At 36.4% G+C, this 14,046-nt stretch overlaps 1 protein-coding gene across 1 annotated transcript in view; it reads right to left on the bottom strand.

Annotated features, from left to right (window-relative positions):
* The window catches only part of cplane1 (ciliogenesis and planar polarity effector 1), a 63,092-nt gene extending 51,570 nt beyond the window's left edge, over window positions 1-11,522 (bottom strand). Inside the window, exons 1-9 of the mRNA XM_056467430.1 lie at window positions 11,391-11,522; window positions 8,890-8,948; window positions 5,735-5,876; window positions 3,936-4,071; window positions 3,338-3,457; window positions 1,778-2,016; window positions 1,599-1,705; window positions 509-665; window positions 43-147 (exon numbers count right to left, since the gene is read on the bottom strand). Of these exons, the coding sequence (XP_056323405.1) occupies window positions 43-147; window positions 509-665; window positions 1,599-1,705; window positions 1,778-2,016; window positions 3,338-3,457; window positions 3,936-4,071; window positions 5,735-5,872 (1,002 nt within the window). The 5' untranslated portion in view covers window positions 5,873-5,876; window positions 8,890-8,948; window positions 11,391-11,522. The remainder of the gene's footprint in view (window positions 1-42; window positions 148-508; window positions 666-1,598; window positions 1,706-1,777; window positions 2,017-3,337; window positions 3,458-3,935; window positions 4,072-5,734; window positions 5,877-8,889; window positions 8,949-11,390) is intronic.
* Window positions 11,523-14,046: the final 2,524 nt, after the last annotated feature.

The raw sequence follows: 14,046 nt of genomic DNA, 5'->3' as shown, positions 1-14,046 counted from the left end.
TGAAACAACTTTGTCTATCTAGCTGAGACTACACACACTCACCTGACAATATTTAGCTGGTATACTGAGCACCTTCATGCCGCATCCTCCTAACAGACTGGACACGGTCACAAAGTTCAGCGTGCTGATGAACAACACCTGAGTAGCCTAATGAAAGCACACCAAAATCTTTTTATTTTTATGAAGTTTGAAGTCTGATGTTTGTTAAAAATTAACGAGCAGCTAACTTTCTCAATCCTTTCATTGTTTTCTTTAACATGTTTACTAAATCGATTCATACAGATAACGTTAGTCCTGTTTTAAATCTGCCACTATGCTGATGCATAACTCCGCCCTCTTCTGAAAAAAAGCACAGTCTCATTTGAATTTAAAGCGACAGTCGCCAAAACGCCACACTATAAGCATCAAAGTCTAAAAGAGTCTGTTTCAGAGAGTTAGAAAACATTATTGTTTTACATTATTGCACTGATCTGAGAGTATCTAGTGCTGTTTGTGGTGTTAAATTCACCCTGGGGTCTCTCTGGTTCAGCACTACTGCCAGCAGCTGACCGTCTGGAGAAAACGCTGGGACCAGAGCACCTCTGGACTTCACCGGTTTACACGGAGGCTGGAGCTGGTTCAGCGGGTAACTCTTCGAGATCCAGTCCACTCGGAAACCTGCGGAACTGTCAAGCGAAAAGCAGCGTTACAAATCTAAATACAGCAATGAAGCACAGGAGGATGGGGGATTGCGTGCACTTCTGTACACTTTAAATAAAAGTCTCTTTAAATTGAAATACATAAATATAATATTGACATGGGATTATTTCATCTGGCTTTCATCATATTCTGCTATAATATATTCTATCAATCAATTCTAGGAGAGCTAATCATTTTTCCTTCAATTGTACAACAGTAAAATGCTCAAATTAAGCCTGAAGTGGCTTTAAAAAGCTTACGAAAAGGTGCCAAATGAATACAATATGAGACCAGTGTTGTAATTACATAATTATATTAAAATAAACAACCAAACATTATGATAACCCATACTTCCAAAAAAAAAAAAGATTGATGCCTTTAAAAGGAGGCTATTAGGCAGAAATCCCCTTTATAAGGGGATTAAACACAGTTGTGTGGCAGCAGTGTGTGAATATAATCAGCTTCTACTGGTAAACATGAATTATTGGCATTGTTTATAATCAGAAACACTCTGATTGACATTCTCCCTTTGTACGCGTCATCAGAGGGGGAAAGCCCCGCCCACTAGTGACCATCTCTCCATCATTAGCATAGGATGGTAATCTTGTTATTGAATCTGCTGCTATGCTGACGCACAGGCATCTGTAGCTCCGCCCTCTTTTTAAAAAAGCACAATCTCATTTGAATTTAAAGTGACAGTCACCAAAACGCCACACTATTAGGATCAAAGCCTGAAAGGGTCAGATTCAGAGAGTTATACAACATAACTTGTGTTGTATTTTAAGCTGAAACTTCACACACACACTCTCGGGACATCAGAGACTTATTTTACATCTTGTATAAAGAGGCATAATAGGTCACCCTTAAATGAAGAACAGCTAGATTTGTAATAAACAGTAGCAGATTGAGCCTCTACTAACCTAAGTTTGCTGTCCCATGTTGAGTCCCACTGGATCTTCAGGAAGGTGACGATGAGCTGCGCTTCAGCAGTGAAGACGAATGTGCTCAGACACACGTCACCAACAGCCTGAAAACAGGCCAGCGGAATAAACACCTACACTAGTGTGTGAACAGTAGGTGTGTGTTTGTGCTGCTGTACCTGGCTCTTCACAAACACACAGTGAAGGGAAGCCTCTTTGTCTGCTGTGGAGGGCAGCGGAGTGTTTTCCTGGCAGGATATCTGACTCCAGCGGCCTGCGATGATCCCGTCCCGTGGCCCGGTCAGGTCCTGAACTGCTGAACACTCCCAGAGGAACACCTGACCTGTAAGAGCGGCCAGCACCACTCTCTGAGCAGACTCCGAAACCAGCAGAGAAAGAGGAACTGGAGACACTGAGGCTTCAAGAGACAAGCATAGGTCAGTGTGAGGAAGATCTCCGAGCATGCACCGCTAAAATAAGTAGAAAAACTACACAGAGTTGAATATTGATGGATGTCTCAAATAGAGCCGATTTAGAGCTGAATGACATTTGACTCATTAATGGAAACTTTCCAGCTTCAATCAAGAGTTTAGATCAAAATTTGAACTGCACTAAGATTTATTCAGTGTTTGAACAGATCCAGAGTCTGAATCAACATTTGAATTGATTTGAGCCAACAAACTGAGTTGAAGTGAGATTCAGTCAGTGTTTAAACTGAACTTGAACTGATTTAAGTAAAAAAACTGAGCTGAATTGAGATAGATTTGGTGTTTGAACTGAACTGATTTTGAGTCCAAATCTAAGTTTCACCAGAACTGAACTTTATTCAGTGTTTAAACTGAACTTAGACTAATTTAAGTCAACAAACTGATCTAATATGAAAAATCATTTTGAACTGAAGTTGAACAAAAAACTGAACTGAAATGAGTTTCATTGAGTGTTTCAACTAAACTTGAACTGATTTGAGTCAAATAAACTAAAATGAACTGAAATTCGTTCTGTTTGAACTGAATTTGAAGTGATTTGAGTAAAAATCTAAATCTGACCAGAACTGAACTTCATTCAGTGTTTGAGCTGAACTTCATTCAGTGTTTGAGCTGAACTTCATTCAGTGTTTGAGCTGAACTTGAACTGATTTTAATAAAAATCAAAGTTAACAGATTAAGCTTCATTCTGTTTAAATTGAACTTGAACTAATTTGACTCAACACACTGAACTGAACCGAGTTTCATTAGGTGTTTCAAACGAACTTGAATTGATTTGAGCCAAAAAAAAACTGAGCTGACATTTTTGCTGAAATGATTGGAGACAGGATCAAAATTTTATATGAATTAAGCTTTATTCAATATTCATTTGGTGTTTCAATTGAACTTGAACTGAATTGATTCCAAATCTAAATTTCACCACAATTGAACCATGTTTAAAATGAACTTGAACTGATTTGAGTCAGAATCAACATCTGAACTGAATTAAGATTCATTCAGTGTTTGAACTGAACTTGAACTGATTTGAGTCAGAATCAACATCTGAACTGAATTAAGATTCATTCAGTGTTTGAACTGAACTTGAACTGATTTGAGTCAGAATCAACATCTGAACTGAATTAAGATTCATTCAGTGTTTGAACTGAACTTGAACTGATTTGAGTAAAAAAAAGAAACAAAACGGAGCTTTTGTTGAGGTGAAAATGCCTTTTTTTGATTTCAAAATCAAAAATTGAAACAAACTCAAATACAGACCTTTGATGTCAGAAAGCAGCTGCTGAACTTCAGGAACAGCGGAGACCGTCTTCAATAAATCCTTGTCTTTATTCCACAGGAAGAGTTCACCAGAGACCAGCAGACCCACCAGCCACATGCCTGCACACAAGACCATAAACACACACAGCTGAGAACTGCAGCCATGAAGAACACAACAGCCATAACACACAATACTTCCAGACCATCACTGAAAAAAGCCCAGATGCACTGTCTTCCCTGGAATGAATGTTTACTAAACAGATTGTGGGTAAGGATGTTTCAGTGACACATCCCTGTTATAAAGCGCTATTTTAAGGAAAATTAAGACCTGTTAAAAACAGATTTAAGACCTACAGCACAATATTTCAGTAAATTTAAGACTTTAAGGCCTAAAATTTAGTTTTTGACACCCTGTATATAATAAAAACACTCTCACCTCCTTACTCCAGCACTTAATTCTCTGAGCACTGACAGTTTTGTGTGTATTGCCTCATCTTGTTAATTCGCTAAATGTCTCCTTGATTATATCGCCATACATAATAAATACACACTTCATTAAGTGACATTACAGCACACGGCACAGAATCTGCTGATCTACCGTTCTGAGATGCTGACATGGTCACCACCCTCTGCAGCAGCGGCTGGAGTTTGGAGATCTTCTTTTTGGTCCGTCCTGATGACAAATGGATTTCACTGATCCGATTGTCATCTAAAAGAAAAACACCTTCCTTTTCCTGGAAAAAAAACAAAATCAGTGCTGAGGTGTAACTTACTGAATGTGAACCGTTTGGAACTATTAAAATGTCTCCCAAAAGTAGCTGTCATACGATCAAAATACATTAAAAACAGTATTATTGTGAAATAACATTTAAAACAGTAATATATTTGAGATGTAATGTAGTGCTCTGATTCAAAGCTGGATTTTCAGCATTACTTTTATTATTATAATTATTATTATTATTATACAAATATATTGTTATTTTTAAATTTGTTTTTACTATTTATAATGTTATAAAAGATTAATATTTCAAATTATGCTGTTCTTCTGATGTCTACTAATAAAAAAATAATAAAATGTATAAAGCGACAAACATTTTCATACACACAAACACTAAACTGTTATTTTAAAATCTAAAATACACTCACCGGCCACTTTATTAGGTACACCTGTCCAACTGCTCATTAACGCAAATTTCTAAACAGCCAATCCCATGGCAGCAACTCAATGCATTTAGTCATGTAGACATGGTCAAGGCGATCTGCTGCAGTTCAAACCGAGCATCAGAATGAGGAAGAAAGGGGATTTAAGTGACTTTGAACGTGACATGGTTGTTGGTGCCAGACGAGCTGCTCTGAGTATTTCAGAAACTGCTGATCTACTGGGACTTTCACGCACAACCATCTCTAGGGTTTACAGAGAATGGTCTGACAAAGAGGAAATATTCAGTGAGCAGCAGTTCTGTGGGCGCAAATGCCTTGTTGATGCCAGAGGTCAGAGGAGAATGGCCAGACTGGTTCCAGCTGATAGAAAGGCAACAGTAACTCAAATAAGCACTCGTTACAACCGAGGTCTGCAGAAGAGCATCTCTGAACACACAACACGTCCAACCTTGAGGCGGATGGGCTACAGCAGCAGAAGACCACACCGGGTGCCGCTCCTGTCAGCTAAGAACAGGAAACTGAGGCTACAATTCACACAGGCTCACCAAAACTGGACAATAGAAGATTGGAGAAACGTTGCCTGGTCTGATGAGTCTCCATTTCTGCTGCCACATTCGGATGGTTGGGTCAGAATTTGGCATCAACAACATGAAAGCATGGATCCATCCTGCCTTGTATCAACGGTTCAGGCTGGTGGTGGTGGTGTAATGGTGTGGGGGAGATTTTCTTGCCACACTTTGGGTCCATTAGTACCAATTGAGCATTGTGTCAACGCCACAGCCTACCTGAGTATTGTTGCTGACCATGTCCATCCCTTTATGATCTTCAGATGGCTACTTCCAGCAGGATAATGCACCATGTCATAAAGCGTAAATCATGTCAGACTGGTTTCTTAAACATGACATAGAGTTCACTGTACTCAAATGGCCTCCACAGTCCCCAGATCTCAATCCAATAGAGCACGTTTGGGATGTGGTGGCAAATCTGCAGCAACTGCGTGATGCTATCATGTGAATATGGAGCAAAATTTCTAGTGCCTTGTTGAAAAGGGGATCCAACTCGTTACTAGTAATGTGTGCCTAATAAAGTGGCCGGTGAATGTATATCACAACAATAGATCTGTTTTACTGCACATTTAAAATTTCTTTTAAACGCATGTTAATAAATCTTGAACTGTTTTGTAGGTGTCCGTATAAATAGACGACAAAATTTGATGTCATGTTTTGTAGCTCTTACTCTGCCCAGCCAGCAGAATCTGGGCCACGGCTTCCTGCGCTTGATGCTGGACGACAGCAAAACCTCCAGCTTCACTTCCATTCTTGGCACTTCTGGTGAGTTTGGGAGGACGTCCAGACGCTCTCTGTCCTGCTGCATTCAGCTATTTGTTTGATTCAGGAAGTCGACAAGAGGGCACAAAATCAATCAGAGAAATATAACATATTAAACAAGACATTAATGTAGCTTAGTTAATCATATAATACAGCATTTAAATAGAATGATTTTGTTAATATAAAATGATTATTTTCTTCTCTTGTGAAATTTTAATTCTTTAAAAAATTGTAAATTCCCAAGTGCTGTTTATTTGGAGAATTTTTTTAACATTTTGAAACATAATAGTTTTTTTATTTTTTAATAACTTTCTTTATTGTTTTTTGATATTATAACACAACAACTTACATCTTTGGACTAACAAACACAAACATTCACACCTCAATTGACAATAAAGCGTGTAATATACAAACAATCTGTATATAAATATGGTAATAATAGATTAATACAAAAAATAGTAATAATAACTAGATATTAAAGTTTGAGGACAAACTTTATGGTGGCTTGAAAAGCCGAGTCTAAAAGTTTGAAGTCGTTTTAAAGTGTAAATAACTGAAGCAGTTTTTATGAAGTTTGAAACAGTCGGCATAGATAAGTACATTTATGTTAGCATGTTTCTAGGTTGTTGCTAGGCGGTTGCTAAAGTATTCTGAGTGGTTGCTAGGCAGTTGTTAACATCAATTAGCATGATTCTAGCATTAATTAGCATGTTACTAGCATGTTTCTAGCATGAATTAGCATGTTACTAGCATGAATTAGCAAGTAACTAGCATGATTCTAACATAAATTAGCATGTAACTAGCATGATTCTACCATGAATTAGCATGACTCTAGCATGAATTAGCATGTAACTAGCATGATTCTAGCATGAATTAGCATGATTCTAGCATGAATAAGCATGTAACTAGCATGATTATAGCATGTATTGGCATGTTGGTAGCATGATTATAGCATGAATTAGCATGTTTCTAGCATAGTTCTAGCATGAATTAGCATGTTGCTAGCACGATCCTAGCATGAATTAGCATGTTACTAGCATGATTCTAGCATGAATTAGCATGTTACTAGCATGATCCTAGCACGAATTAGCATGTTACTAGCATGTTTCTAGCATGAATTAGCATGTTACTAGCATGATCCTAGCATGAATTAGCATGTTTCTAGCATGAATTAGCATGATTCTAGCATGAATTAGCATGTTGTTAGCATGATTCTAGCATGAATTAGCATGTTATTAGCATATTTCTAGCATGAATTAGCATGTTACTAGCACCTTTCTAGCAAGATTAGCATGTCAGTAGGAAGTTTAAACTGTTAGCATGTGTTAGAAAAGCTAGTCACAGTCTCTGGGACAGTTGCTAGGGTGCTGAAATTGGTTGCTAGGGAGTGGCTAGTAAGTTTAAAGGTAATCAGTGATTAGCTGCTGGCTAGACTGAGTTGAATGAGGCCAGACTCTAGTCTGTAGGACAGTCTGATGCAGAGTTATGAGCTCACAAAGGTTGATCCAATGTTAAGTAAATGGGAGTCTTTTACAATGGAAGTCTATGGGACAGTTGCTAGGGTGCTGTAAGTGGTTGCTAGGGAGTGGCTAGTAAGTTAAAAAGTCATCAGTTATTGGCTGCTGGCTAGACTGAGTTAAATGAGTCCAGTTAGAAGTCTGTAGGACAGTCTGATGCAGAGTTATGAGCTCACAAAGTTTGACCCAATGTTAAGTCAATGGGACTTTTGGGATTTTTCTGGGTCGTTTTTCGGAAAACCCAAAGTCGGATCAGTTAGAAAAGATATAGCAACCCGATTCAGACCAGTTTGAAGGTTTGACGAAAGATTGAAGTATGTAGCTTGAAAGGCCTAGGAGGAGATACACTTAGAAATTAGTCTCAGAAGAAGAAGAAGAAGAAGAAGAAGAAGAAGTTTAAGATAGATAACAATATGCTGGCTTTTCAAGCCACCATAATAATAAACAAATATATTAAATAAAAAAAAAGAAAGAATTTGAATTGAAATTAAAAGTACAAAAAGAAAACAAATAATAAATACAGTATTAAATAATAATTAAGAGTAAAGAAAGTTTAAAATAAAATAATAATACTCCTGTTTTAAACTAAATTGGTCTAATCCTCTTCAATTTGACTATTTCCTGTCGAATTTATGTCTTTAAAGTAAGCCATGAAAGGTTGCCAGATTTTATAGAATTTGTCTTCTTTCTTTTTTAGGGAGAATCTGATTTTCTCTAGTTCCATATGTTTCATTACATCCCTCATTAGATGTGTATATGTAGGAGCGGCTTTCTGTTTCCAGTGTAATAATATTAATCTTCGTGCTAGTAGGCAGACAAATAGAATTATATTTTGTTCAGTACTGTTTTTAGCTATCTCAAAATCCGTAATGCCTAGAACTGCTATACGGGGATCTGGATCTATCGGCTTTTGACCTATTTTTGAGAATGTTAGAAATATATTTTCCCAGTACGATGATAATTTTGGGCAGCTCCAAAACATATGGGCCAGTGACGCCGGTTCTAGCCCACATCGATTACATGCAGGGTCTACTTCTGGAAATATCTTATTAAGTTTTTGTTTGGACCAATGTAAACGATGTATTACTTTAAACTGTATGAGGCCATGTCTTGCGCATACCGATGATCTATGGATTTGTTCAAGGGCTATCTCCCATTGCTCGTTGGCGATTTCAACCTCTAAATCTGCTTTCCAGGAGGATCTTAGGTATTCTAAAGTTTGAAACATAATAGTTTTAATAACTCATTTCTAACAACTAATTTATCGATATCATTTTTCCACTGCTTAAATTTATTGGACAATAGTGGCTTGTTTTGTAGCCAATCAAAAAATATTATTTATAGGGGCTAATAACATTGACCGCAATCTGTTTTAATGTAAGAACTGCTTTTATTTCAGCTACACTAAAAATAATAAGACTTTATCAAGAAAATAAAACGTTATAGGAAATACTGTGAAAATGTTCTTGTGCCTTAAACATCACTTGGGAAATATTTGAGAAAAAGACTGAAAAAATGCACAGGAGAGCAAATAATTTTGACTTACATGATAGACAGACAGACATTTACTCACTCTTTTCTTGTTCCAAACAAGTTTGAGCTTTCCTGAACACAAAAGAAAATATCCTGAAGAATGTTGTAAACCAGTAACCATTGACTGCTGTAGTAGGAACAGTTTTCATTCTATTTTTGATTGTTATTTTAAATATTTAGTAATGTATTTGTATTTTCTATGTTTTATTTATTATTTATTTTGAATGTGCATGATAAACTGAACATTTAGTGTACTGTTTAGTGAACTGTTTATATTTGTTTACTAGTGCTGGCCAAAGAATAATCACTATTAATCACATACAAAATAAAAGTTTGTTTTGACATAATATATGTGTATTATATTGTATAAATTACCGATACACACACATACATGGAAACAAAACTATACAAAAACAGTTTTGTTACAAAGATATTTAAATTAATGTATATGTTGTACCATATACATATATATTTTATATCTAAATATAAGTAAACATTTTTTTTCAATACCTATGCATATGTATTTATAAATACATAATACATTTACACAGTACACACATATATTATGTTAAAAAGCTTTTATTTTGGATGGATGGATGGATGGATGGATGGATGGATGGATGGATGGATGGACGGACGGATGGATGGACAGATAGATAGATAGATAGATAGATAAAAGTATTATATTAAAAAAAAATATATATATATATATATATATATATATATATATATATATATATATATACACATAAAAAAAAAAAAAAAAAAAAAAAATATATATATATATATATATATATATATATATATATATATATATATATATATATGTATATATATATATATATATATATATTTATATATATATATATATATATATATATATATATATATATATATATATATATATATATATATATATATATATATATACTTTCGCTGCCTTTGATTTCTTTAATATATTACTTTTAAATATATCAATTTTAAGGATTAGAATATTTAATAATTCAAGTTACAGTTTGTACTACATTAATTTAAAATAAGCTGGAATATATGACAAGATTAATATGAACAAACATTTTTAAAAAACACTTCTCAAGTTCCTGACATTTTGTGCAAGAAAATGTTCTTCTAAACTGGATAACAGACAATACTCCTTACAAAGTCTTTATGGCACGGGGTAAATCTTGAATGTGTACCACTCGACTATTTAATTTGTGTTTCACACAGCAAAGCTGGTTTATTTCATGAGAGGTGGGATCCATTTTTGTTGTGTATTGGTTTAAACATAACCTCCATACTCATAAGAGGGTTGGTTTAATGAGGTCAGATCTTGTGAAGGTTTGTGGGCTATGAATATGCAATATCCATAATTGTATTAGAATCAGAATCAGAATCAGTTTTATTGCCAAGTGTGCTTCACACACACAAGGAATTTGATTTGGCTACAGAAGCTTCCAGTGTACATAAAGTGACAAGTGACAACACAAAATAAATCTGAAAAAATAAAATAATAATAATAAAAAATGATGAACATTAAACAGATGCGGTTAGTGAAGAAACCTGGATGTTGAGTTGTATGTACAGATTGTTATAAATATACAGGTTATAAGGTGCTGTGTACAAGTGCGAATGTAGAAAGTATTGCATTGTATATTGATATAAGGTGCTGTGTAACCCCCCTTTTTTAATTTATTTTGTTTAATTTAACTATTATCATTCTTACAATTTCTTTTTCTGTTCAATTGTTTGATGTTGTATCGGTATTCCCTGAAAATTTAATAAATACATTATTAAAAAAGTATTTTTTAAAAACTGACAGGTTTCCCAGCGATGGGTTGCAGCTGGAAGGGCATCCGCTGTGTAAAACATATGCTGGATAACTTGGCGGTTCATTCCGCTGTGGTGACCCCAGATTAATACAGGGACTAAGCCGAAAAGAAAATGAAGGAACGACAGAAACTGACTCTTATTTCCAGTTCATATAACATATTAAACAGCTTAATAATTAACACAATACAGCATTTGAATAAAACGATTTTGCTTGCTTGGTTTACAGCTAAATTGTCAGTACGACCACATATATAATATATTTGAGTTTTAATATAATTAAATAAGACATTCTGACTTGATCCATAATACTTTGTATTAAATAAAGTGCATAATAAAATAAATAAATAGCATGTCAATATTTGTTGTTGTTGTTATTAGTAGTAACACCAGTATCGTTAGTAGTACCATATTCAAAAGCAGCGCTCAGTAGATTAAATCTTAATAATCGTTTAATTAATGATATTTAATCCCGAATAATTGATCAGCAGAAACACAAACCTGATTAATTCTGTTATAAATGGATGAGAGGAGCGTTTGTAAACATTGAGCTGACGTCTGACAGCTTCGTTACTGTTCACTGTTAGCAACACCGTTAGCTCAAGTACGACAACACAACCTCACACGCGCGCACTGGAGCTCTGTAAACACTCATAAAATAGATCATAAAGAGTGGTTATAGTTTACCATCACGCCATGGTTTTAATAAGCACATCCCGCGTCTGTAATCCGCTGTGTTTCGAATCTCCCTCCACTTCCGGTTTTCCAAGCATCGAGCAGAATTCCCATGATTCCCGCCGCGTTTCCATAGAAGCAGACGCGGTCGGTGGGCATGCGCGGTGGACTTCTCGAGCGTGAACGTTAGCAAAGAGCATAGAATCACCAAGAGGTGACATTCACTTGCGATTTGTTAAACAGCCACTAGATGGCGCGGCGGCCATTTTGGAATGAAAATTCCAATAGAGCAACAGCATATTATAAGTCTGTAAAATAAACTGTTAAACGTGCTGATGATTGTGATTGTAAGTGTTGTATTGTCGTCTTTCAGGTTTTATCTCAGCTTTAATGCGCATTTTAAATAAATAAATCTTGCCATCGCGACAGCAATAATACCCGATGGACAGCCGACCATAGATATATACATCTGACAGCCAACCGCTTTCACTCCAAAATGGCGGAAACTGGGCTGTTGCTGGGCGCTGCTGTTGCAATGGAACGTTCTATAGAGTGTCAGTTTAAGGTGTTTGACGTTAGTCAGATTTCTAAATTTCAAATACATAAAACTTTTAAAAAAAGAAAAGCTTCAAAACTTTTGACAACTTACACTTGTTAAAGTACCCAGAGGCTACCTCTGGCTGCTCCGGTTTCCCCCACAGTCCAAAGACATGAAGTACAGGTGAATTGGGAAGGCTAAATTGTTTGTAGTGTGTATGAATGTTTCCCAGAGATGGGTTGCAGCTGGAAGGGCATCCACTGTGCAAAACATATGCTGGATAAGTTGGCGGTTCATTCCGCTGTGGTGACCATAGATTAATAAAGGGACTACCCTACTGAAAAAAAACAGCTTAAACCAGTCTAGGCTGGTTGGCTGGTTTTAGCTGGTTGACCAGCCTGGTTTTAGAGGGGTTTTGGCCACTTTCAGGCTGGTTTCCAGCCATTTCCAGCCTGGTCTTAGCTGGTCAGGCTGGAAAATGACCAGCTAAAACCAGCTTGACCACCTTGCCAGGCTGGAAGCCCAGCCAAAACCAGCTATGTCCAGCTTAAACCAGGGTGGTCAAGCTGGTTTTAGTTGGATTTAGCTGGTCATTTTCCAGCCTGACCAGCTAAGACCAGGCTGGTCAACCAGCTAAAACCAGCCAACCAGCCTAGGCTGGTTTAAGCTGGATTTTTCAGCAGGGTAAGCCGAAAAGAAAATGAATGTTCATTTTTTTATGGACTATTTTCAGGTGCTACTTAATATCATTGTGTCTGCTGAAGCCATGGTACAGCAAACAAACAAAAAATATGTATTGTCTCTATTAGTGCCTTTTCTAAGCTAGATGTTCATTACTTTTTGCCTGTGAAACATCTTGGGTGTAGATTTGTGCAACAAAGCAAAAGAAACTGAAATGATTGTTCTCATGTGCTTTGACAATTACGACCAGACGTCACTGCAATTATGTTTATGCCACTTGGTGAATTAAAAACCTGCTCATGAGCACAGCAATCGTGATGTTATTATGTTTTCTGACATATAAGCAGAAAAAGCATTGCGTCAGGAAACAACGAAGAGATCTGTGGCCGCATTTACTGTTGTTCATGGAAGGTTTGTCGGCAAAATCCATGAGGTGTTTAGTTTTAAGTTGGCAAAACCAAACTAGTGCTGTTAGGCTTTGTTGGTACCACAGTTTAACATAGCTTTGTGGTAACCACAAAGTCTGACAGCACAGGTTTGGTTTTGCCATCTCGAAAATAATCCTGTAATCCTGAGTTTGTTAAACTATGTGATCATCAAATTTCTCTGGTATTAGCGTATGTAGATGGAGGCGGGACATCAGGAGCAAACAGCCAATCACAGGCCTAAAAAAATAAATGGGCCTTATTTATTAAACAAACCTAAGACAGAACAGTGCGCGTAGGATTTTGTCATTTTTTTTCTTATTTTAATTTAGCTTTGATAGACAACATTGTTTATTTTATTTATTTTTTAGCCAATTCAACATTTCTAATGTAAGAATTTTCATATGTCATTTACCTTTTATTTTACTTACTTTTTTTAAAAAACATTTCTATTTGTAGTAACCAATAACAATGCAATAAAAACCAAACTCAGGATTACAGGATTAGTTTTGAGTTGACAAAACCAAACCAGTGCAGTCAGGCTTTGTCGGTACCACACCGCTGATCATCAGCTTTCTCTGTTAACTCCTGAGTGAGTGCAGATGGAGGCGGGACATCAGCAGCAAACAGCCTATCACAGGCTCAGAAACAACAATAGTGTGGTGACTTCTTATTAAAAGGATTTAAACAATGAAGAATCAAAAAACATTCACACAGCAAGATGAAAAATCTGTCCATGATAGAGGGGAGATCAAGAAAACAGCTTGCTTTATTAGGGTAAGTGATTATGTGAAGTAAAACGGGCTCAGTCGGGGACCAGTTGTCCTCTGGCCAAACATAAAGGTAGAACTGATGTCTGTCATAGAGAAAGTGCAGGTACAAATAGGTCACAGGGTGGGTGTTCAGACTAGCCGATGGATCAATGAGGAGACGATTTCCGTCACTGTGACGGGTAGGGTTAGGTGAGCCCATTAAAAAGCATTGGATGCAGCTCAGATTGCACTGCACCAGGTCTGCATCCAGA

This window comes from Danio aesculapii, chromosome 10 (genome assembly GCF_903798145.1).
Source record: "Danio aesculapii chromosome 10, fDanAes4.1, whole genome shotgun sequence".
In the NCBI taxonomy this organism is placed as follows: Eukaryota; Metazoa; Chordata; class Actinopteri; order Cypriniformes; family Danionidae; genus Danio; species Danio aesculapii.
Note: the sequence above shows the minus strand (reverse complement) of the source record. Positions and strands in the feature narration are given on the sequence as shown.